The sequence below is a fragment of the Andrographis paniculata genome, unplaced genomic scaffold (genome assembly GCF_009805555.1).
Source record: "Andrographis paniculata isolate CXL003 unplaced genomic scaffold, ASM980555v1 Contig78END, whole genome shotgun sequence".
In the NCBI taxonomy this organism is placed as follows: Eukaryota; Viridiplantae; Streptophyta; class Magnoliopsida; order Lamiales; family Acanthaceae; genus Andrographis; species Andrographis paniculata.
Window position 1 is genome coordinate 1,038,966 of NW_026137615.1, and position 23,509 is coordinate 1,062,474.

The 23,509-nt window shown below is 32.9% G+C and overlaps 2 protein-coding genes across 2 annotated transcripts; one reads left to right on the top strand and one right to left on the bottom strand.

Annotated features, from left to right (window-relative positions):
• Nucleotides 1-643: 643 nt before the first annotated feature.
• Nucleotides 644-10,671, bottom strand: LOC127239564 (probable sulfate transporter 3.5). Its single transcript, XM_051257768.1, has 12 exons — nucleotides 10,320-10,671; nucleotides 9,424-9,631; nucleotides 6,715-6,886; nucleotides 6,550-6,615; nucleotides 6,330-6,443; nucleotides 5,467-5,583; nucleotides 4,732-4,858; nucleotides 3,790-4,076; nucleotides 2,705-2,904; nucleotides 1,718-1,800; nucleotides 902-978; nucleotides 644-775 (listed from the first exon to the last, which is right to left on the bottom strand). Exons 1-12 carry the CDS (start codon nucleotides 10,669-10,671, stop codon nucleotides 644-646), a joined length of 1,935 nt encoding a protein of 644 aa, XP_051113725.1.
• A 5,756-nt stretch (nucleotides 10,672-16,427) lies between these two features.
• Nucleotides 16,428-19,056, top strand: LOC127239565 (protein PHOX4-like). The gene is made up of 3 exons (XM_051257769.1): nucleotides 16,428-16,991; nucleotides 17,094-18,351; nucleotides 18,908-19,056. The coding sequence occupies exons 1-3, from the start codon at nucleotides 16,428-16,430 to the stop codon at nucleotides 19,054-19,056; spliced, it is 1,971 nt and encodes a 656-aa protein (XP_051113726.1).
• The last annotated feature ends 4,453 nt before the right edge of the window (nucleotides 19,057-23,509 follow it).

The window sequence follows — 23,509 nt, forward strand, 5'->3', positions numbered from 1 at the left end:
AAAGCCAAACATAGACAAAAAAATTTCAGCCTAGGCGTAAAGGTTGGTTTGCATTGAACATTTGAGAGCTAATTATAATGTGAGAAAGTATTGTGTGTTCTCTCAAATGATTTATTTCATCTCTCCATACGTTCGAGATATTCTGAAACTTCCAACGTAATCGAAGGCTGATCTAATTAAGAAGACAAAGGATGTTCAACCGAAGAAAAAATAATCAACTTATGAGAACATTTACTCTCAACTAGTCAAGTGCTCTACTAGTGTCATTGTATGTCATTTCTTTTGTCTTGCACTAATTTTGCATATCTTCCATTGACACATTGAATATAACTACAGAACAAATTAAATACGTGTTAAAATAATATTCTTACTTATTATAGTTTTTCATAAGTTCCGCTCACAACAAACTTGTCGGGGTAGACTTTCTTATTGTGAGTGATTTCCCAAACATGCACGATTCGATTTACATCCATCACAAACATGTATTATACTTTACCGTTTTCCATAAGCGAACACCGAAGTATAAAAAGTAAGAAAATAGAAAATACACAAGATATAAGTTATGTAAAATTCCCTAAAAGGATAAAGTTTTAAAAGTACAAGAGAGTTAACTTTGGATATATTATGAGGGCCGGTGGTTGATTTAAGTTGAGTAGCTGCAACTCTCAATGGCTTCTTCTAATGACAAAAAAACTGCATCCACACCGATCTTGTCGATAAATTTTGTGACCATCAACTTCTCTGTCACCTCAATCCTCGGATTAATCAATAACATCTACAATTAAGTTCATATACATTACAATACAATACAATACAATACATTAGTTGTTGATATAATTTTTAGTCGAAGATCAATAATAATTCAACGAGTTTATATATATATATATATATATATATGTACCTTGATTCCTTCATTCTCCAAACGCCTATGAACTTCGAATAATGATTCCAGTCCTGTGCTGTCGATGGCTGTCACGCCTGCATGTGAATCAGGCTACGGTTGCTAAATTCTAGTTTCGAGGTTAACATTTAGCAAGGGAGGATTGTAACACGATTAGCTAGTAAGAATGATCAATTATAAATGTGATTTCCTATATAAAATTAAATACTCTCACTGTCATTCAAATCTATTCTCACTTTTTTTTTTAATTTTTTTTTATTGTCATTCAGATTTATTGTGTTTTCCTTTTAGTAAAAAATACCACTTTTTCTATTTTGTCTTTACCAAAAAAAGTAAAGTTTTTATTTTTACCTATTTTTTTTAAAATTCGTGCACGATCAAATGAGCACACAATTGGATAATGAAGAGAGTATAATGCAACAAACACTTCAATATAATCATTAAAATGGAAATCTCTTAATTACAATCAAAGTAACAACAAAATATAAAACAAAATAAAAAATATCAAAGAGAAATACCATGTGTCAACTCTTTAAAATATATACGTTTTAACGCACTTTCGGGTAGCGGCTACGGGTTCCCACGTAATCATAAAAAATATATACGTTTTAAGATTGAATGTAATACCATGTGTAAACTTTATTTCGTAATATCATTATATTATTCATAATTATGCAAGAGCTGCTACCATTTTATAGAAAATACACATGATGAATTGTATTATGTAATATTCTGAAAATATTTTATGTAAAGTCGTATTAGAACATAGATTGTGTTCTAGTCAAGAAGCAATTCAAAGGAAAATAAATGTAGTACCTCCCAAATCAAGCAAAACGTATTTAACTTTATCTTTACAAGGATTTTTCAATCCTTGCTCTTCTCGTACCCATCTTAGGATCCTATTCATCATCCAAATTATATAAAATTTCAATAATATATCAGCAAAAAAACACACCATGTAAGATTAAATAAACTTGCATGAATTATATAGATATATATATATAGGTTGAACAATTTTCTTCTAAGGAGTGGAAACAGGTGTGTTTAGTAGATGATTTTCTTTTTTGCGATCTAATATTTGGTGAGAGTCAATAGTATATTCGTATGTGTTAAATAATAAGAATAGTAAATAATAATTGTCAATGGACAATTAATACTTTCTTGCAAAATGAGATGGCTATAATTAAAAAATATCTAGAATTTCTTCATTGGGTTAGCATTTCATCTAAATTAGAGAATTTTGGTTTTTGTAGCCATACTACATCCTATTTATCTCCAAACCCATAACTATATAACACTACATTATACCAAATCTTTTACTACTCTTTTTTCTTTGGGATATCTCAAAAGTTCGACACTTTTATCTACACACAATTTTACATATATATATATATATATAATTATAAATTATTCCAACCAAATCATGCAAAGACAAAATTGATAAAAACAATGTTCAATGCTACATTAAAAAACAAATAAGATGAATGTAATCTAACATGTTTATTTTTCAAAATAACTACTACCTCGTCCGGCTCTAAGGGTACCATTTACTTTTTGTGTTTTAATATTTGAATATTAATTATTATATCAAAAGTAGTACAAATTAAGAAAAACTTGCAAAAATACTTCAATTAGTGTCTTATAATACTAATAGAAGGACATTTGTATAAAAAATTATACAAATATAAGAATATTTCTAATGTTAAGTAAAATGACGTAAAAGGTAAATGTGACCCTTGGAGGCGGACGGAGGGAATATAATTTTCCTGTATAGTTTCATGTTTTGTAAAGGGCGTGGCATACCTTTCTTTAACATAGTTTGCATTTGCGAAATAAATGGGAGAACCAAGCTGTAGTACTAGAAACCCTGCTTCATCTCCTCCTGCCGCCTCCGGGTACTGTTCCACATCACGATATAAGATGACATTGCCTGGTAGTTTTCCCAGCTTGCAACTTGATGGCCTCGCAATGTACAACATTCCTCGAGTTAAGGCAAGTCCTACCTGGTAAGCAATCATCGACCTTCCATGATCTGGTCAATATATGAGTTTGTATGTATGCAAAATTGCAAATTTGTTTTTTTATTTATATACTCCATTCGTCCGGCTCTAAGGGTCTCATTTACTTTTTGCATCATTGTACCTAACATTAAAATATCCTTATATTTGTATAATTTTTTGCACTAATTTCATTACAATAGTATTATAAGACACTAATAGAAGTATTTTTGTCATTTTCTCTTATTTGTACTATGTTTTCATATAATGATTAATATTCAAAGATCAACAAATGAGACCCTTCGAGTCGGACGAAAGAAATATAATCAATTATCCTTTTTTTTTTTTTTCAAATACATTTCCTTGATCCCATATCTTACATATATATATATATAATTCATTTCATTTTTATTTTGTCTAAATTCGCATACATGTAAAGAAACAAAAAAGTGTAAGTTCAAGACCAAAATTTAGCCAATAGAATCCAAGAGTGATAATTGATTATAAATAGAAGACTAAACTTACAATTTTCCCATGTATTAGTGCAATATTATCACAGATGTATGGATACAAAGCAACTAATCATAGATAATTAATGATATCGAAATAACATAATCGTTGATCGCATTGTTCTCTTAAGTTCAATTTTATTCAATTTGATTAAAACAATACTTTTTTCTTTTCTTTTTTTTCTTTTCTGTTTTTTTTTTGGTTATGCTCTAGTTAGTTCGGAAATATTGTTTCTAGCGCACATCTCTTCTTCGAAAAATATTAATGCAAGGAATGAGACTTAGCAACAAACTAATGAATCAAGATATTCGCGTATAAACGATCAATTACGCCTGCCATAAATATATATATATATATATCATTAAAGTCCATAAATGTTACCGAGATGACGAGTCCCACATCCATGCTTATGAATGAAACTCCGAGGAAGGCGGACATGCAAATAAGAAAGTCAAATTTATCGGTCTTAAAGAGGCGATAGGCCTCCTTGTACTTGATGAGGCCAAGCATCGCGGAAACGATGATGGCTGAAAGCGCAACTTGAGGGGTGTAGCTGAACAAGGGGGCCAAAAACAGGAGGACCATCAACATACATATCGCCTGCACCACATTTGTCATAGGTGTCCTACATCCAGCATTCACATTCACTGCTGTTTTCGAGAATGGACCTGCAAATGCAAATTAATCATCTTGATATATTAGAATAGGCGGTGGTTATAGTGCAGAATTTAAATTTCAGCATTGTGCTGAACAACACATCGTGTACTATTAGACAACACATAATATTACTACAAACAACACATTATATATGTTAATATAATACAAATACAGCAAATGAACAAAACACACATGTTATAGTTTCAATAACACACAATATTACTACAAACATCACACAGTATTACTACAGACAACACATTGTATATGTTAATATAATATAAATACAACACATGAACTAACAACACATGCTATAGTCTCATACAACACATGAACTAACAACACATGCTATACACTCATACAGCACATGAACTAACAACACATGCTATAGTCTCATACAACACACACAGCGGTTGATTTTAGTACATGATATACTTGTATACAACACACTTGTTATTATTAAAAAACAGCACGTATATTTATTATACACAATATGGTGTTGTGTGTAATACTAATGTGTGTTGTTTGTATATATAACGCGTGCTAATGTGAAAAATCAACACTATGCTAATTTTTTCAAATCAGTATTGTAACCATCCCTGTTAGAATATATATATAATTTCAATTAGAATACATCTTATCTTGATGGTGCAGGCTGTAGATACGTACCGGTGGTCAAGTAGCACGATGTCATAGAGCCTATAATGTTCATAAGACCATAAGCGACCATCTCTTTGTTGCCGTCAATTTGTTCGTTGCTAGATAGCGCAAAGCTTCGTCCCACGGCTATTCCTTCCTGCATTCATATACATATACATATACATACTAAATTCTTCATGTTGTTGTAATTAATGACTTAAGGAAATTACATCGTATATATATATAAACCCGATGGGATTCTCTATCCCAAAAATAAACTCTATCCCCCTATCCCACATACATAATTGTATATATATACTCACACACGTGTGTATGTACATATGTATCTCTTCGTCCCATATCTATGTATCCATTTGCTTTTTGCACGGAGTTTTAGAAATATTAGTATTATATAGGGATAAAGTATAAATAAAGGTAAAAGGACTAAATTAACCCTATTAGTTGTATGATATAAAGGTAATGACATTTGTGTAATATATTGTAAATTGGAAAGGTATTTGTAATGTTAGATAAATAGTACAATTACTAAAAAAAGAAATAGATACTTTGTTATGGAACAGGCCAAAATAAAAAAATGAATAAATTGTTAAGGACCGGAGGGAGTATATAATACATACACACAAGTGTGTATATGCACAAAATGTGTGGGGATACGAGAATATGGTATGTTAATAGAATAGAAGATCCGATCTCATATTTATATATATATATATATATATATATATATATAAGGTAACTACTTACAACGAGAGCAATCAATCCTGTGATTACCCCTGCCTTCACTGAAGTTAGTAGGTACTTGGAGTTGAAATTGTAACGTCCAATCGAGGACTCATTTATCCCTTTCTTCAGATGCCCTACCTATATATATACACACACATATACATGCAATCAAATCAACAACATTCATGGGAGGTCTTTTTTTTTTTTTGAAGCATGATAGTAACATTGTTGTCTAAATTATAAACAAGCAATGAATATCAAATACTGAATAACATTAGAAAAATAGTTATCAATTTCTAACAACATTAAACTGTGGCTGACCTTAGAGCAATTCCAAGCCAAAATTGGATTGTATAATTGTATTGTTTAGAAAGTGATAAAATTTTATTTTTTTAAGAATAATGTATAATTTTATTTTTTAAAAAGTGATATACAATTTTATCCTTCGAAAAGTGATATATAATATGTAATTATGTATATATGGATTATATTGTAAAAAGAAATTATAGTTGGGGTGTAATTAATAAATATAAAAAATTATATAAAATAATATAAAAGAAGAATATATATGGAATATACTTTTTAGGGTGAAAATTAAAATTTATGATTGGAGTAAAATTACTGTGGATCAACTGCATAACATATAGCTGCATAACCGATAAATGTAAAAGTATACTTACAAAAAATATTAAATAAACAAAATAAAATTAGGTACATTCAACATGCATATGGAAATTTACAAGCTAATCCCATGCCCATACATAAAATTTTATTCTAAACCAAAGAGTAAGTATGAGATTATAGATAGTTCCATAAGTAAAAATAATTGGATGATTACTAATTTGATATAAATAATTAAATTTAATTTTTTTTTACTTACTTACAATGGGAAAGCCATGTTTCTCAGCTTGGGCAAAGTATGAGAAAATGCAACCGGAGACGACGACCAACATCGGCCCAATGGCCGACACCCAAAAAAGCATCGGCCTCTTCTTCTTCTGCAATCACAAAATTGAAAAATGCTTCTATATATATATATATATATATCGATCGAAATTAATTAAGTAAAGAAGAAGTAGAATTAATCGATTACGAAATACTTACTACAAACCGCGTGGTCTGAAGGACGACAAGAAATATAAGACCGGCAACAAAGCACTTCCAGTTCCACTGTCACGAAATTAAATACTAATAATTAAGATATATAGATAGATAAACAGCAGTTATGCAAAAGTAGCCAGCCAGGCCAGGCCAGCAATTGATACGTACTTCTTGCCTATTTTTGAAAATGGCCTTTAAAACTTCGACTACAGAGGTTTTTGTAGTAAAATGCTTCAAGCCAAGAATCCCCTTCATTTGCTGCAAGGAGATAATGACAGCAGTGCCTCCCATGAACCCCGTTATCGTCGAATGAGACAGAAAATCCACCAATATTCCAAGTCTGCCACGAGATTATTAAAATTATATTCTCTCTGTCTCATAAATATAATCTTAATTGGATTGTGCACGAGATTTAAAAAATATTAATATTATATTGGCAGTGGGTAAAAAGTATTGAATTCCCCTTGTGAGTGTATTAGTGTAAAAAATAGTGGCAATTGTCTAATAAAAATGAAAAAGTAGGAATAGTTTTATGATTCAATGATTATTTATGAAAATAAGACTATTGTTTTTTTACAGACAAAAATGATAAACAAGACTATTATATTGGAACGGATGGAGTAATTATTTATTTATTTTTTTACTTTGCTAAACAATGAGATAAATTTAAATGACAAATTTTTAAAAAATATTGACAATAAATTTGAGGACGAAAGAAGTATTAAGTATAAGAAAAAGAAAGTAAACAATTTAAAATAAAGTTGATGGATAATTTCCCCCAAAGATGATACCATTCCTTTTACATTTTTGCTAAGTTTATCAATTTTAAATATACTTAACAAATATAAATTAATTTAATTAAATTTCTAACATTTTATACGTAGAACTCACTCAAAACTCTTTTATTTATATCTCTCTTCAATTAACAAATACTTTTATCTACCTTTAAAAATCCTCATTTTTTATAAAACTAATTTATGGTAATGATAAATAAATAAATATATTTTTTTATTAATTTGTATTATATAAAATTTTATTGTCTATAAAATAATATCATATTGCATATATTTTATTGAGATATAACCCTAAAAATATTTAAAATACCAACAATACTATGCATGTAAAAAAATAATAAAATATTATAATAACTTATTATTAATAACTTAATAATCTATACTATCCGTGTCTCTAACAAAATGACTAATCTTTCGTGGGACGGAGGGAATAATACATTTTAATAAAAATCACAAGCAAACACCAATTTTATTCTATGATCTCCAACATGCCAATTTCATTTGATTTTTGTTGTATTTCACCTATTGTAATACATTGGAATCTTATTTAAATTTATGACCAAATATATTATTATTGCACAACCAACAAAATAGAATTATAATATATGTTTGTACATTAGGGTGTCTTTGTTTGGGCTTTGGATTTTGAATTGGGATTTGAATAGGAAAAAGTTTGAATTTGAATAGTTGTACGATATGATATAAATAGGTATTGATACGATGTTTTGAATACTATAATATAAAAAATGAAAAATAAGTGTTTGATTTGATATTTTTGGGGGAAAAAAATTGGGATGAATAGTATATTAAAAATCCAATCCCTCGAACAAACAAACCGACAAAAACAAAAAAAAATTGTAAACTATATAATAAATCTATTTGACACTATAATATAGTGCTCATTTCATTTGTATTGCAATGACAAGGAAATGAGCACATTTCTTATCTGATAGAGAGAATATGAGTTTGTTCGTCTTGTATTTTGGTTTGAATGAATTTTATTTATTTATTTTTTTTGTAAAATATAAAAAATTATGTAAATAATATACAAATAATAAAAGTGTATAATATATTAATTTTTTTAAAAATATATATATCTATACCATTTTCACAATATATAATTATATTTGCATATAATTAATTACATATATTCCATTTTTTTATATTAAAGAAAATAGTTAAATAAAAATTTATAATCTGCATATATATTAATATAATTAAATATTTATTTTATATATATTTATATATAAATATTTTAAAATTTTTAATTTTATTTGTAATTTTAACATTAAATACTAATCCAATGCAAGATGTGACTTATAAAAGTTATACTTCTCTATTTTGTGGAAGTGTATAAAAATACAATCTTTCTTTAAATTCATACTCTCATTCTTTTTTCTTTTTTCTTTTCTTAATCTTTTTATGCACTCCACATATTAAAAAAGTTAGATTAATGAACTTATAAAAGTGTACTCATTCCGGTTTTGAACAATTAACTCATTTTATTACTATACGCTATTTAAAATAAGGGTGTTTAATTAGGTAATAATGAAAAAATTATAATACTTCATTTTATTATCTTTTATATTATTAATAATATTGGTAATTTTAAAATAAATTTAATACATATGATTAAAAAAATTAAAATATATATTTAAATATTTTAGAAAATATCGCAATAAAAAATATATACAATATGAATATCATTTGTAAAACATAAAATTTTATAATTAATATAAAATAATTTTATAAAAAGAAGTAAAATTTTAAATTTAGATAAAAATAGTGTCTCCGTCCAACTCTAGGGTCCATTTACCTTTCTAATTAATATTAAAAATATCATTAATATTTGTATAGTATTTTGCACAAATATCATTATAAAGATCAACATAATAAAAAAATTAAAAATAAAAGAGTTTTTTTTTTTTTTTTTTTATAATTATTTTTATTATTTTAAAAATTCCTTTAAAAACTTGAAAACCCGGAAATCTTATCTAAACCAAACAAAACATAAGAGCTTATGGAATAATAGTAATAATAATAATAATAATAATAATAATAATAATGAAGTTAACAAACTAACCTGAGAATTCCGAGAAGAAACTGCGTGAAACCTGCAAAAAGCGTTGCGGTGAAGACCAAATTGAGGAACAAATCCTTCTGGTGAACCGGAGATGCTACTTCTTCCACGGTGGCCGCAAGCAGCAACGAACACGCCGCCACCGTCCCCACTGCCAAATGCTTCGACGATCCAAACACCGCGTATATCATCGGCGGAACAAAACTCGAATCTACAATATATATATATATATATGGGGACGGTTAGACTGCTGAATTGCAAAAATCAGCACCGTAGTTTTTCAAATCAGTATCCATAATATATAGAAATATAATAAAAACATGTGAGGTAGGTTCATAATTATAAGTATTATAAATGTGTTGTAAGACTATAACATGTACTATTAGTTTATGCGCTGTATAAGACTATAAAATGTATTGTTAGTTTATGTGTTGTATGTGTGTAGTGTGTTGTATAATAGTAGTACGTGGTATGCTGAAATCAAATATTTTTTATGTTATATAAGATTATAGTATGTGTTGTGAATTTATGTGTTGTATTTGTATTATATGATTAAAGGTCAAGACCGTAGCCCCCGCTTTATATATATATAACAAACTTACATTATAACAAACTTACATTAGGACGATAATTACAAATTAAGGGTATGTTTGTTCGAAAGATTTGTGTAGAAGTATACTATTCATACAAAAAAAAAAATTCCCCAAAATATGAAATCAAACATTTTTTTAATTTTTTATATTATATTAAAAATTAATTTTACATTCAAAACATCGCATCAATACATATCTATATCACATCGTACAACTATTCAAATCTCAATCCAAAATTCAAAACCCCAAACAAATCCGCCTTAAAACAAATCAGCAATGAAAGAGAGAGAGAGATTGGTTACGTACAGAGGCCAACGACGGGCGGAATTTGAGCCAACTCAGCATAGCTGATGCCCTGAGGAATTGCGAGGCTGGCGATAGTGACCCCGGCCAGCAGATCGCAAGTGAAAACCCTAAAAGTGTAGTCCGGAAGCCATCGGCAGATTGGGACGAAATAGCGCACCACTTCCGCCGCTCGACGCCGTCTGCTCGTTTCGTACTTGAGCGCACAGAACGGATCGTCTGGGAAGAACGTTTCCAGCGAACAATATTTCAACACGCTTCCGAAGCTCCTCGGCGCCCCCAAATTCACTGACCTCCGATGATGACGATTACGATCGCCGTCGTCGTCTCTGTCACTGTGATCAGATGACGTCATGGCGATACCCGATAATATGTAGATCCAAATGGAATGGAATAGATTTGATTGGATTGAATTGAGGAAGGATATCTATCTGATTGTGATTAATTATGATTTATGACCAAGTGTGAACAGCGTACATTGCTGCAGCAGCTTGGGATCCATCTGTTTGTGGTTTTACTTTAGGGTTCCAAATCTATATATGTTATCAATACATGCACTGCACCCTTCATTTCTCATTTGTTTTTATTTTTTTTATTCTGATTATTCTTTTTTTAAGTAAATAAATAAATTAATAAATAAAATAAATCATCCGATGTTCTTATTCCCATTTACTGTTTCCTAGCTGGGATAACTATATAACAAAAATTTCGAAGTAAAGGGTTTGTTTGCATTTTTAATTTACACAATTCTCTATAAATATTAATTATAAAAAGATATAAATATATAATATATTAACACAACATATGTCATTATATCAGTACTATTTTTGTCATTTTTTCTTAAATTGTATTATATTTAAATATAAATCAATATTTAAATATCAACAGGCAAAAATTAAATATAGTCTTTAGAACTAGACAGAGAGGCCGTATAATTTATCAATTCATAAAAAGTCAATTATTTAATACAAAATATTATATTTAAATATAAATTAATTTTTAGTTTGAGAGTTATTTTATAAGATATCTTATATGTTTTCAAATATGGATGGGATTGCATGTTGAACATTAAGCATCAGTTAATGTTCATTGTATATTAGCCATTGGATTAAAAATTTTAATCTAATGGCTAGTATTAGATTAAGGGTGTAATTATAATTTTAATATCCCTAATTTATGTAATTACCTCATACCTCAATCCTCTTAATTCTTCACGCACCTCATTATCCGCCGTTCTTCACAAAAACCTCACTCTCCTTCATTCTTTAAGCAGCAATTGGTGAGGGAACAAACGTTATCCTTCATTCTTCACTCTCCTTTCACTCTTCAATGGTTGATATCAACGAAGGTGAGCAAAATCAATTATTCATTATTCCACCCCCAATCAATCGCTCAGCAAGCAATGGAGACATCGAATAATTTGCAATTTCGGATGATCCAGCGCCTTTGCCAATACCAGACGCGGTGGAACGGGAAATCGCTTAATCGCGTAAGTTACCCATCGACAATTGACTTGAAATCGTGAACATCGTACCTTATGTGATCAATTTCATTGAATTTACTAGATTCTGTTTAGCGGATTGGAATTTCGTAAATATATATTAGCATTCGCAATTCAATCAAACCATTCAAATTACTGCTAAAAATAAAATGCAGCATACCGTTCAAGTAACACCAGTATTTCCCTATGAAGAGAACAACATCTCATTTTAATTACCAGCATGATACATGATTGTATTTGACACAAATATCAGCATCTTGTCATTTATCTGAAAGCATATTGAAATATGGTAGTCAGCATTTTGATTAACATAATCTAGCATTCCATATGTGCAGAGTTCATAGATTGACATGCAATGGAGTTACAAAATCGGATGATGCATATAATTTCTATTGTGAGTATGCATACAATAGGAGTTTTTCAGATGTATAAAAATGCAGAAAAAGTTCGAAAAAGACCCGCACCAGATACAATACATGGAATATTGTTGCAAGAAAGCAGGGTTCAAAGAGAGTAGCAATGTGAAACCAAATAATCTTGAGATTCATCCAAAACAGTGCAGCGAGTTAGGAAGGATCAGGACCATGCATCGTAGTCATGAAACGAGAACGACTATAATTCAAAGATACGACTTCAGTTTGACAAGGAGAATGCAAAGTACAAAGTGACATACTTTGAAGACAACCACAATCATGATCAACATCCTACAAAACACAAGCACATGCTTGTATCCAATCGTAGGATTGACGAATTACATTTAATCATTGCGAATACAAATCAGGAAGCTGGACTACCAATCAGATCATTGTATGATTTAATGACAATAGTTGCTGGAGGAAAGGAAAATGTGAGATTTCTAAAGTTGGACATGAAGAAAAAAAGGAAAGAAATTTTCAAGGAGGACGAAGCAAATGCATTACTGCAATAATTTGGCCAAAGGTTAGTGGATAGTCCTTTTTTTTTTATGAAATTGAAGTCGATTATGAAGATAAGATTGCTAATATATTTTGGTCAAATGCTAAAATGGGGGAAGACTACGCATTATTTGGGGATTTTATTACATTTGATACCACATACCAAATAAATAAGAACTATAGACCACTAGATAAACATACAACATTTTTTTATGTGCATAGTCAGCATTTCATCTTCAATTAATCAGCATTGTAAATACTATATGTCAGTATCTTTATACACTATATACAACGTCTCATATGTATCTGATCCTAACAATATTGCACCATCAGGTGTTTTCGTAGGGTTTAATAACCACCGTCAAACATCTATATTTGGGGCAGCGTTGTTGTATGAGGAAACACAAGATTCATGCAAGTGGGTTTTCAATATATTCTTGAAGTGCATAGGTGGACAAGCACCGAAAACTATTTTTACGGATCAAGATTTGACTATGGCTCAAGCACTAAGAGAGACAATACCAACAACATACCATGCTCTGTGGACATGGCATATTGTACAAAATGCCAAAAAAAAAAATCTCAGTGCTCTTTACACTACAAGATATGTTGAAATTATGACAGCTAAATGATGAATTTGAGAATCGAAGATACCAATTACAACTACTCTACTTGCGTTGTACACACAGGTTTGCTGAGATGTTTCAACATATTCTCTACGGGGTACAAGATGAAACCCAATTCAGCCTTCAGTGGGAATATATGTTGCAGGTATGCTTTTCAAAGGGCCTCATAAGTGGCTACTAAATATTTATTCATTGAGACACTTACATATACAAGACCAAACATTTTGTCGAATATCAATAAGCATTTTATTGAGTAAAATAAGCATTTTCTACAAGTGTGTTTAGGATGTTAATGAACTATCAAATGATATGAATGTTATTCTAGAAAATGCTGCAAAATTAATTGTCAATTTAAAAAATTATTGCTGAAATCATGCAATTTTTTTTTAAAAAATTCTGTTTTCCGCAGAGAGCAGCCAACTTTTACGAAAAAAATATGTTTCTAGCAGAAATAAGATCTGTTTCCGTGAGCTAGTGGAACCTGTCAGCATTTATATATACTAAGCCAAACATTTTACTACGTACCGGTCAGCATCTTCTGTTTTAACAAGCAACATGAGTATTAAGCAGTAATTGTTGCGAAAATATAGTCAACAGATCAATCACCAATTAAATTTAATCCATCGATCAACACCAATAATCCATTCAATTTAAATCGATCGATCAATACCAATAATCCCTTCAAATTCAATTAATCAAAGTTAACAAATCAGTCGTCACACTTAATTTTTTCCTTGCCCACAACCTCATCCTCACCCTAAACATTTATCATAAACTGCACAATGGAAAAAATAAAACTCAAAATAGGTAACATGAAAGAAGATAAACATTTATCCTAAACTGCACAATGAAAAAAAAAATAAAACTTACCGAAATCGCCTCCATGGACGCGCCCAGTGTCGTCGATTGAAAAACATACAGAGATTTGAAAAAAATGAATTGGAGACGACGCGCGAGGGAAGGGTATCATTGAAGAAGGCGATTTGAAGACGGAATGGAGAACAAACGAGCGTGATGGGGGATTTTCGTTGAAAAAGACAATTTGAAGACGGACTGGAGAACAAGCGAGCGTGGGGGAGGATTTTCTTGAAGAAGAAGATTTAAAGGGGGGAAGATTAACGATTTGAAGACGAAGGTAACTATACCCCCTTAAGTCTTTAGAATAAAAATTACTATATTACACATGCGTAATCTAAACCGTTCATCATAATCTAAATATGATGAATGGTTAGTATTGGATCAGCATGTTGCTCAACACCGGATCCGCCTCCGACATGTATACATGATTATATGTATCCACATGTCTGTAGTTCTAATCTACATGAACGGAATAGATGCAATTTCCGATTCCATAAAAATTCAATAATAATGAATAATAAATACTCCCTCCGTCCCATAAATATAGTCTTAATTGGGTTGGACACGAGATTTAAGGAATATTGATATTATATAGGTAGTTGGTAAAAAGTATGGATAAAAGACTTTTTTGCCCTGGTGAGTGTATTAGTGTAAAAAGTAGTGGCAATTGTGTAATAAAAATGAAAAAGTATGGGTAGGTTTATGGTGATACGATTATTTATGGAAATAAGATTATTATTTTGAGACGGACAAAAATGATAAATAAGACTATTGTATTGAAACGGATGAAGTATGTCTTGATGAATGCATATCTCTTTTTATACATATGACATGTATACATGCTTATATGTATCAACATGTTTGTAGTTCTAGTCCAACCATTTATTGTTCTGATGAAATAATCAAACTGATTCGGATAAAAATTAATATCAATAACCAATAGATTAAATAATTTATACTTTTAGAAGTTATTTCAAAAAATAAATAAATAAATAAATGATAGTAACAATTGCCCACCAAATGTAATTGATTTTACTCAAATCAACGTAGATGCAAATATTAAATATATAAATAAATAAGCACCTAGATATAATTTATTTTATGGGACTAAATCAACAAACCACGTATACAAATTCACATAGATCTAATTTCAATTGTAAAATAGAATCACTTGAACATATGCATTAAATATTAATAGTCACATATGTTTTACAAATGGGCAATTTAATTTCAACTAAACATCAACGCATTTAACAAAATATGTTAATAATTCATGTAAGTCTCTGATACCAATTGTTGAAACTTATAGAAAATTAAACTCTAAATTCAATATCTACCGTGTTAAAATAATTGAGATAAATAATGATAAATTCAAATTGAAATGATGACCAAATGCACTCATGAAAAGAAAAGTCTCATTTTCGAAAATTATACTCCCTCCGTCCCAGATAAATTGTCCGGTTACTGTAGATACAAGAATTTATATAAAATATAATTGGTAACTAATTAAGAAATGTATTAGTAAAAATAATTATAGATTAACATTAAGATAATTAAATAATTTAATTAAGAGTAAAAAATTATAAATTATAAAATTTCAAATGTGATTAAAAATAGAATATTTAAATCATTATTAAAATTATCTCCTTTGTTTTTTCTTTATTCATCCACATCCCGTTAGCTTTTTATTGGAGGCAATAGATTATTATTATTATTACTCCATTCGTCCATATATTTTAGACTTATTATTATAAAGTATAATTAATAGATAATTAAAAATTATATTACTAAAAATAATTATTATTTAATAAAAATAAATATATATTAGATTAAAATAAATAAATAGTTTTAATTAAAATTAAAAAAAATTATAAAATTTAAAATATAATTAAAATGGATAATCATATTTTCTAAAATGACAAGTCATGTGGACGAACCAAAATGTAAAATAAGTACAAATTATTTGAAACTGAAGAAGTATTATAATTATTATTGTTATTTTTTATCGGAAGGGGATAGATTATTTGGCAAGAGAGGATTTGGTCTGATTTTGATAAGGGGCTGATGCTGCATTGACGCTTTTTTCCAGGAACGGGCAGAACAGGGCGTGTCGATTTGAATCTGACCCTTTTCTGTCGTAGGATGGAATTGGTGCATCCGAATCATCGCCCCACCAGAAACTCCATCGATTGATTCATTCATTCTCGAAACAATGAGGAGAAACAGTATCAAGGAGCGAGTCCCTCGTAAATACGCGGATCGATGGCGCGAATTGAGCCTCAAGCAGATACGCGCCAATGGCAATGGCAATGGCAATGGCGCAGGCGGAGGATACGATGCCGACACGGCCATGTTCATGTCGATGGCCCAGGAATTGAAAGAGGAAGGCAACCGCCTGTTCCTGCGTCGAGACTACCAAGGTGCCATAGTTAAGTACGAGAAATCGATCAAATTGCTTCCCAACAACCACGCCGACGTGGCCTATGTCCGGAGCAACATGGCCGAATGTTACATGCAGCTTGGCGGGAATGGGATCGCCATGGCCATCGACCAATGCAACCTCGCCTTGGAGGTCATACCCGCTTACAGCAAGGCCCTCCTCAAGCGGGCCCGTTGCTATGAGGCCTTGGAGAGGCCCGACTTCGCGCTCGCCGATGTCGTCGCGCTGCTCGACTCCGAGCCCAACAATCTCATGGCCGCCGAGATCGAGCAGCGCTTGAGGAAGAAGACGACGACGACACTGCCTCTGGCTATAAATAATTTGGATGAAAAACATGTGAGTGATGATCGAGACAACTGCTCGTTGTCTAGTGCTCATGTGGTTTTGGACAAGACTTGTAATAGTGTTGAAGAAAATAATAGCAACGGGAAATTAAAGAAAGAAGAAGAGGAGGAGGCGAAGAGGACTGTGAAATTAGTGTTTGGAGAAGACATAAGATGGGCGCAAGTTCCGTTGAGCTGCGACATTTTGAAGCTCCGGCAGATCATCGCAGACCGGTATCCCTATTCAAGAGCAATTCTTATTAAGTACACAGATCAAGAAGGAGACATGGTGACCATCACAACAACACAAGAGTTGCGATGGGTTGAGTCCGAATCAAAGTTGGAGTCGTCGTCTAGATCTACAAAGCCACTCAAGCTATATATAGTTGAGGTTGATCCCGACGAGGATCCGCTCTACGATAAACTTAAACGCACAAGAAGCAGTCGAAGGTCAGCTCCATCGGACGATGAGAATGAAGAGGAGGAGGAGGAAGAAGGACACGTGTTAAAAGGCGAACCGACTTGCATCACGGATTGGATCATCCAATTCGCGCAGTTTTTCAAGAGCTACTTAGGCTTGGACATCGATGCCTACATCGATATCCATCAAATAGGGATCAAACTCTACTCGGAAGCCGTGGAAGAGACCGTCACCAGCGACGAGGCTCAGGACCTTCTCGGTGCAGCTGCCGACAAGTTTGTGGAGATGGCGGCGCTAGCCCTTTTAAATTCCGGCAATGCACACATGTCCCGCACGCGGAAAAAAGTCTACGCCCCACAAGATTCCTCGCGACTGGAAAGGATACAGTGCGGCTACGATTGGGCGCAGAGGGAGCTCGCCAAGGCCGGGAAAAGATACGAGCAGGCTATAAAGATAAAAGACGATTTCTACGAGGCAGTGTTGGCGCAGGGGCAGCAGCAGTTCGAGCAGGCGAAGCTGTCGTGGTACTACGCGGTGGCGACGGGAGTGGAGCCGCCGGGAGACGTGCTGCTGCTCTACTGCTACGCCGACGAGAAAATGGAGAGGGGAATGAGGATGTGGGAGAAGGAGCAGCAGCGGCGGATTTCCGAGCTGTGGAAGACGAACAAGATGGAGACATTGTTGCAGAGGATGAAGCTGGACAGCTTGTTCAAGGAAGTGTCCGCGGAGGAGATGGAGGAGCAGGATTCGAGCATACAGTCGCAGATATACGTGCTATGGGGGACCATTTTGTACGAGAGATCAACGGTCGAGTACAAGCTCGAAATGCCGGCGTGGCAGGACTGCTTGGACAACGCCGTCAACAAGTTCGACCTCGCCGGGGCTTCCGAAACCGATATCGCCGTCATGGTCAAGAATCATTGCTCCAACAACACATCTTCGTCGTTCGAAGGTACCTACCTACCTACCTACCTACCTATAACTTAAATTATACTCACTCTGTCATCCAATTGTGTAGCTACCTATAACTTAAATTATACTCACTCAGTCATCCAATTGTGTACCTACCTATAACTTAAATTATACTCACTCTGTCATCCAATTGTGTGCTCATTTGATCGAACACTGATTTTAAGAAAAATAGGTAAAAATTCCATAGGATCCTCTATCCCTAAAATAAATCCTATCCCCTATCCCCACACGCATAATATCTATACATATACACGTGTGTATGTATACTATATACATGCGTGTGCATGTATACACACTGTGTGTGTGGGGATAAGGGGATAGAGTGTGTTAATGGGACAGAAGATCCGTTCTGGTAAAAATAGAAACTTTTACTTTTTTGGCTAAAGAAAATGTAGAAAAAATGGTATTTTGTTATTAAAAAAATAAACGGGAATAAATTTGGATGAAAACCAAAAAAATGAAAAGTGAGAATAGATTTGGACGACGGATGGAGTAGTATTAATTAGTTAATTTGGTTAGCTTGCTTATTTGTTTAGGGTTTGGATTCAACATCGACGAAATAGTGCAGGCGTGGGATGAGATGTACGAAGCCAAAAAGTGGCAGCACAACATTCCCTCCTTCCGTTTGGAACCTGTTCTGCGGAGACGAATTTCGAAACTATACTATGCTCTTGAACGTTTGTGATTACTATAATTTATGATTATTTGTCAAATGAGGAGGCTTCATTATATTGTAAACCTGCATGCATTTATTTGTAATTTTCTCCTTCATTTGTGTTGAAAATCTGAGGCCGTACGTACGTTGTGCTGGATTTCAGTAGTATAATTAATGTAACATACCTTGTGCAGGATTGATTATATACGTTAAGTATGTACATTGTAAATAAATCTTATCGAATCTCAAATTTGTGTGTACGCGCTTGTGTGAGCATGTGTTTTTTTTTTTTCTCCTTAAAGATAATATTGGTGAATAAAAAGATTTTTCATTTGTTTTATCTTAAATGTGTCTAAAAGACAAATAGCACGAATGAAATACTCAATGGAATGTCTGAAATATCTAAAAATTCTCTATTTTATTTCGTTGCAAAGAGTTTTAATTTTATTATTTTACACAATCAATTCTGAAGTTGTATAGCCAACCTTATATGCATAGATGGTAGGAGAGGATAGCGGAAAGTTGAATTATAGTGAGAGAAGTTTTTTCATACTCTCAATTTTGTACTTCTTATTCTCCGTGTTTTAAAGGTGTGTTCAAACTTCTACACTCGCCAAAAGTGTTACCGGAAGAGGGAAAAATCGAATATCTAACCGGAGAACTCCCAATTGTTGTGCTCAAACCAAAAGTTGAATAGACGAACGTGTTTCAGGCATTGGAAATTCGAAAGCCATAAAGCCATCTTCAATGTTGCAGATGAAAGGTGATATCCAACTTTCAGAAAGCAAAAGAATATTGGATTCCTTGGAGAGTACATTTGAAGCATCATCAAAAGTTTGAGAAACAAAGCTGCGACGTGTTGAAACTATGTTTGAGACATCAAGAATGGTTGATGATGGAATTGTTGGTCATTACTATAGCAAATTCAAGAATATCATGAATCAAGTAATCAAGTAGAAGCTCTAGGTATGCACTATATAATTGTGAGCAAAATTCTCATAATTGTCATTAAAAGATTCAAATCCACGGCTAGACTTGAAGAGTTGGACAAATTGAGAACGAAGACTATTGAAAGATTGAATGGCATCTTAGTGACTTATGAGATAAATCATATTGAGGATGAAACCTCAGAAGGTTTGGCTTTTATCTACTAAAGACTTACAACTTGTGAAATCTGATGAAAAAAATATTTTTGCTGAACAAAACAATTTTGAGGATGATCAGTTAAAAAATAGATGCCAAGTTTCATAATTGAAATCAACATGATGCCAATAAAATGTAATACCTCCGGAGTTAAATAGTGATATAAGTTAGAGAGGATGTGATACCTCCGAGGTTGAATAGAGGTTAAATTGATTGAATAGACTACTTATATCAACAATGTGCACATTTTTTTCGGAAGCCCTACTGATAAACTCTAGAGTTAAGCGTACTTTCTCTAGAGTAATTTCAGGATGAGTGACCCTGACATGGTATCAGGTGACCCGAACCCGAATATCGGCGGACCAATCGCGACCCGTACCCGATCAAAGACATTGCTTTGTTTAGAGGTTGTGAGCCGTTGATTTTTAGATTAGATGTATGGCCCATATTAGATTAGGCCTTCTTAGCATATATTCCTTATATTCTACTTGTAAGACATTCATTCCATACATTTTCAGAGAAAGTAACTACCACTTTGAAGAAGTTTCCTTCTTTTCGGAGAGATTCCAACCATCCATTGGAGTGATTCCAATCAACCGAGAGGGTTAATTTTTTAGCCTTCGTAATGCAGCTTACATGAGAGATGGAAGAAGCATTCACAAGCCTCAAACAGTTCGTGTGGATTCATGAAGGTGTTTGCTCAAGAGGAGTATTCATCGATTGATTCCATATTATCCGCCGGTTCGTTTATTCGATTTCGTAGTTGATTCTTCTCTTAAATTGAGATTAGATGTCATGGATTTGATCCTATCCATGTTAGACCCCCTGAGAAATATCCCAAAGTGCGCGTGAGTGTGGACAAAAAAGTGATAAAAAGGATTTTTGTTGACTTGTGAGGCCAGTTTAATCCCGTCACGCCCGGCCAGCGTGGCTTTCGGGCAGGGGTATAACATCCAATTCACAACAAAAGTATAAAAATGTAAATCTTCAAGTTTTATGAAGCCAAAAATAAAGTTTGAAAGTAGTGTCAAGAAGAAATTTAATGTCTCATCAAAGCTTGAAGTTATGTAAGAACCTACATGCTTTTGATATGGCGGACTTCGTCACAATAAATCTGAACATTGCTTATTCAAGAAAAAAAAAGTGCTTATCTAGAAAGAAATGTGTCTGTAGCCCAAACCTGTCATAACTTTGGTGAATCTTCCAAACCATGCTTTTGGGGATTGTTTCACCCTATATAAAGCCTTTCTTAACTTGCAAACAGTTCCAACAACAATATGTCCATTGTAACCAGGGGGCAACTCCATGTATATTTCTTCTTCAACGTCTCCATGTAATAAAACATTCTTCACATCGAACTGTTGTAGGTCCCAATCATGATTTTCTGCTAATGACAATATTACTCTGATCGTATTCATCTTAGCAACTTGAGCGAATGTCTCCAAGTAATCAATTCCATAGGTTTGAGTGAAGCCTTTGGCCACTAACCTTTCTTTGTAACGTTCGATGGTCCCACCAGCACTGTTCTTAACTATATATACCCAGTTGCATCCTACAGGTTTTTTCTCCAGGTGGTAGGGTGACAAGTTCCCAGATCCTATTTTTGTTTAACGTCTCAATTTCTACATTTATGGCGTGTTTTCATTTCCTGTCAGACAATACTTCAGATACAGAGGAAGGTGTGCGTGGAGTTTAGGTTTTTGAGAAAAGTTTTATGGGTAGGTGAGAATTTTTCAATAGTGGGTAAGTGGTTGTTGGGTGCAGGTTCTAGTTCCTTTTCTAAGGGCTATGGGTAGGTCTAGAGTTTGGTCCACATGTGCTTCTATATTTTCATAAACAAACTCGTTAGAATAATTAGAGGTTCATAGGATTTGAATGTGTTACCTCATGCAATGATGATGGATTGGATTCTTGGACACTGCCAGATTCTGAAATGGCCTTTTATCTCCTAGAATATACAAGATTCTTTTCCAAATTTTCCACCATTAGGTGTTGATTCATGTGCAAGTATTTATGTTGGTTCAGGTGTAGGTTGAGGTGTAGGTATTTTTTTTGGTTAAAGTGCAGGTTGAGGTGCAGGTCTTCACTCAATTTTAGGGACAAGAATGCCATTTGTCCCAATTTTAGGTCCAAATGTCATATTTGGAAGCATGAGAGTCTCATCTTCCTTTTTTACATTCTCCCCCCGAAGATAAGGCTGCTTAAAGTAGCTCTCTTGTTCGTTGAAGGTGACATCTCTTGACACATAGAATCTTTTTGACAGGGGGTGAAAGCATTTGTATCCCTTTTGTGTGGTAGAGTACCCTAAGAATACACATTTGATAGCCTTAGGGTCCAATTTTCTCATTTCATTACCATGAACATGCACAAATGATACACACCTAAATATTCTAGGTTGGAATTTATTTTTAGGATCCAAGTGTGGGTAGAATGAGGATAGAACTTCCATTGGGCTTTTTGAGTTTAAGATTTTAGTGGGTAACCTATTGATTAGATAAGTGGCAATAAGAAGGGCTTCCCCCAAAAATCTCTTAGGAATATGGTTTTGAAAAAGTAGAGCTCTCATTTGATCTAATAGGTGCCTACTTTTTCTTTCTGCAACCCCATTTTGTTGGGGTGTATTCACACATGATGACTCATGGATTATTCCTTTCCTTTTGGCAAAAAGAGTTTAGTACAAGGTTAAAGTAGTCTTTGTTATTGTCAGACCTAATTCTTTTGATACCGACCATAAATTGATTTTTAATCATTAAGACAAACTGAACAAACACAGAGCTAACTTCGGATTTTTGTTTTAATAAAAAAACCCAAGTCGCCCGGGTACAAACATCTATGAAGGTTAAAAACCATTTAGCACTTGAGATATTAGGAATATGAGCAGGACCCCATACATCCGTGTGAATAAGAAAAAAAATGGAAATAACTAATCTTGGTGCTAATGGGAAAAGGTACACTATTGTGTTTAGAAAACTCACACACCTCACAATGGAGACTCTCCACATTTAAATTTTAAACAATGAAGGAAAAAACACCCTTATTACTCGAAATGGAGGATGTCCTAGACGGAAATGGTGTAGTTGGGTTTTCTCTTTGTTTGTCATGGTGGATTCAGATATGAAAGAGTGGCTCTTGGTAGGCAGATTAGGATCATCCATGTAGTATAGGCCATTCCGTTCTCTAGCATGTCCAATCGTCCTCTCCGAGTTCTTGTCCTGCAGTATACAAGAGTTGTCGTAAAAAACAGCATTACGTGAGAGGTCTTTTGTGAGTTTTTGTATAGAAATCAGATTGGTAGAAAGTTTAGGGACATGAAGGACATTGTTTAATGTCATGGGTGGGC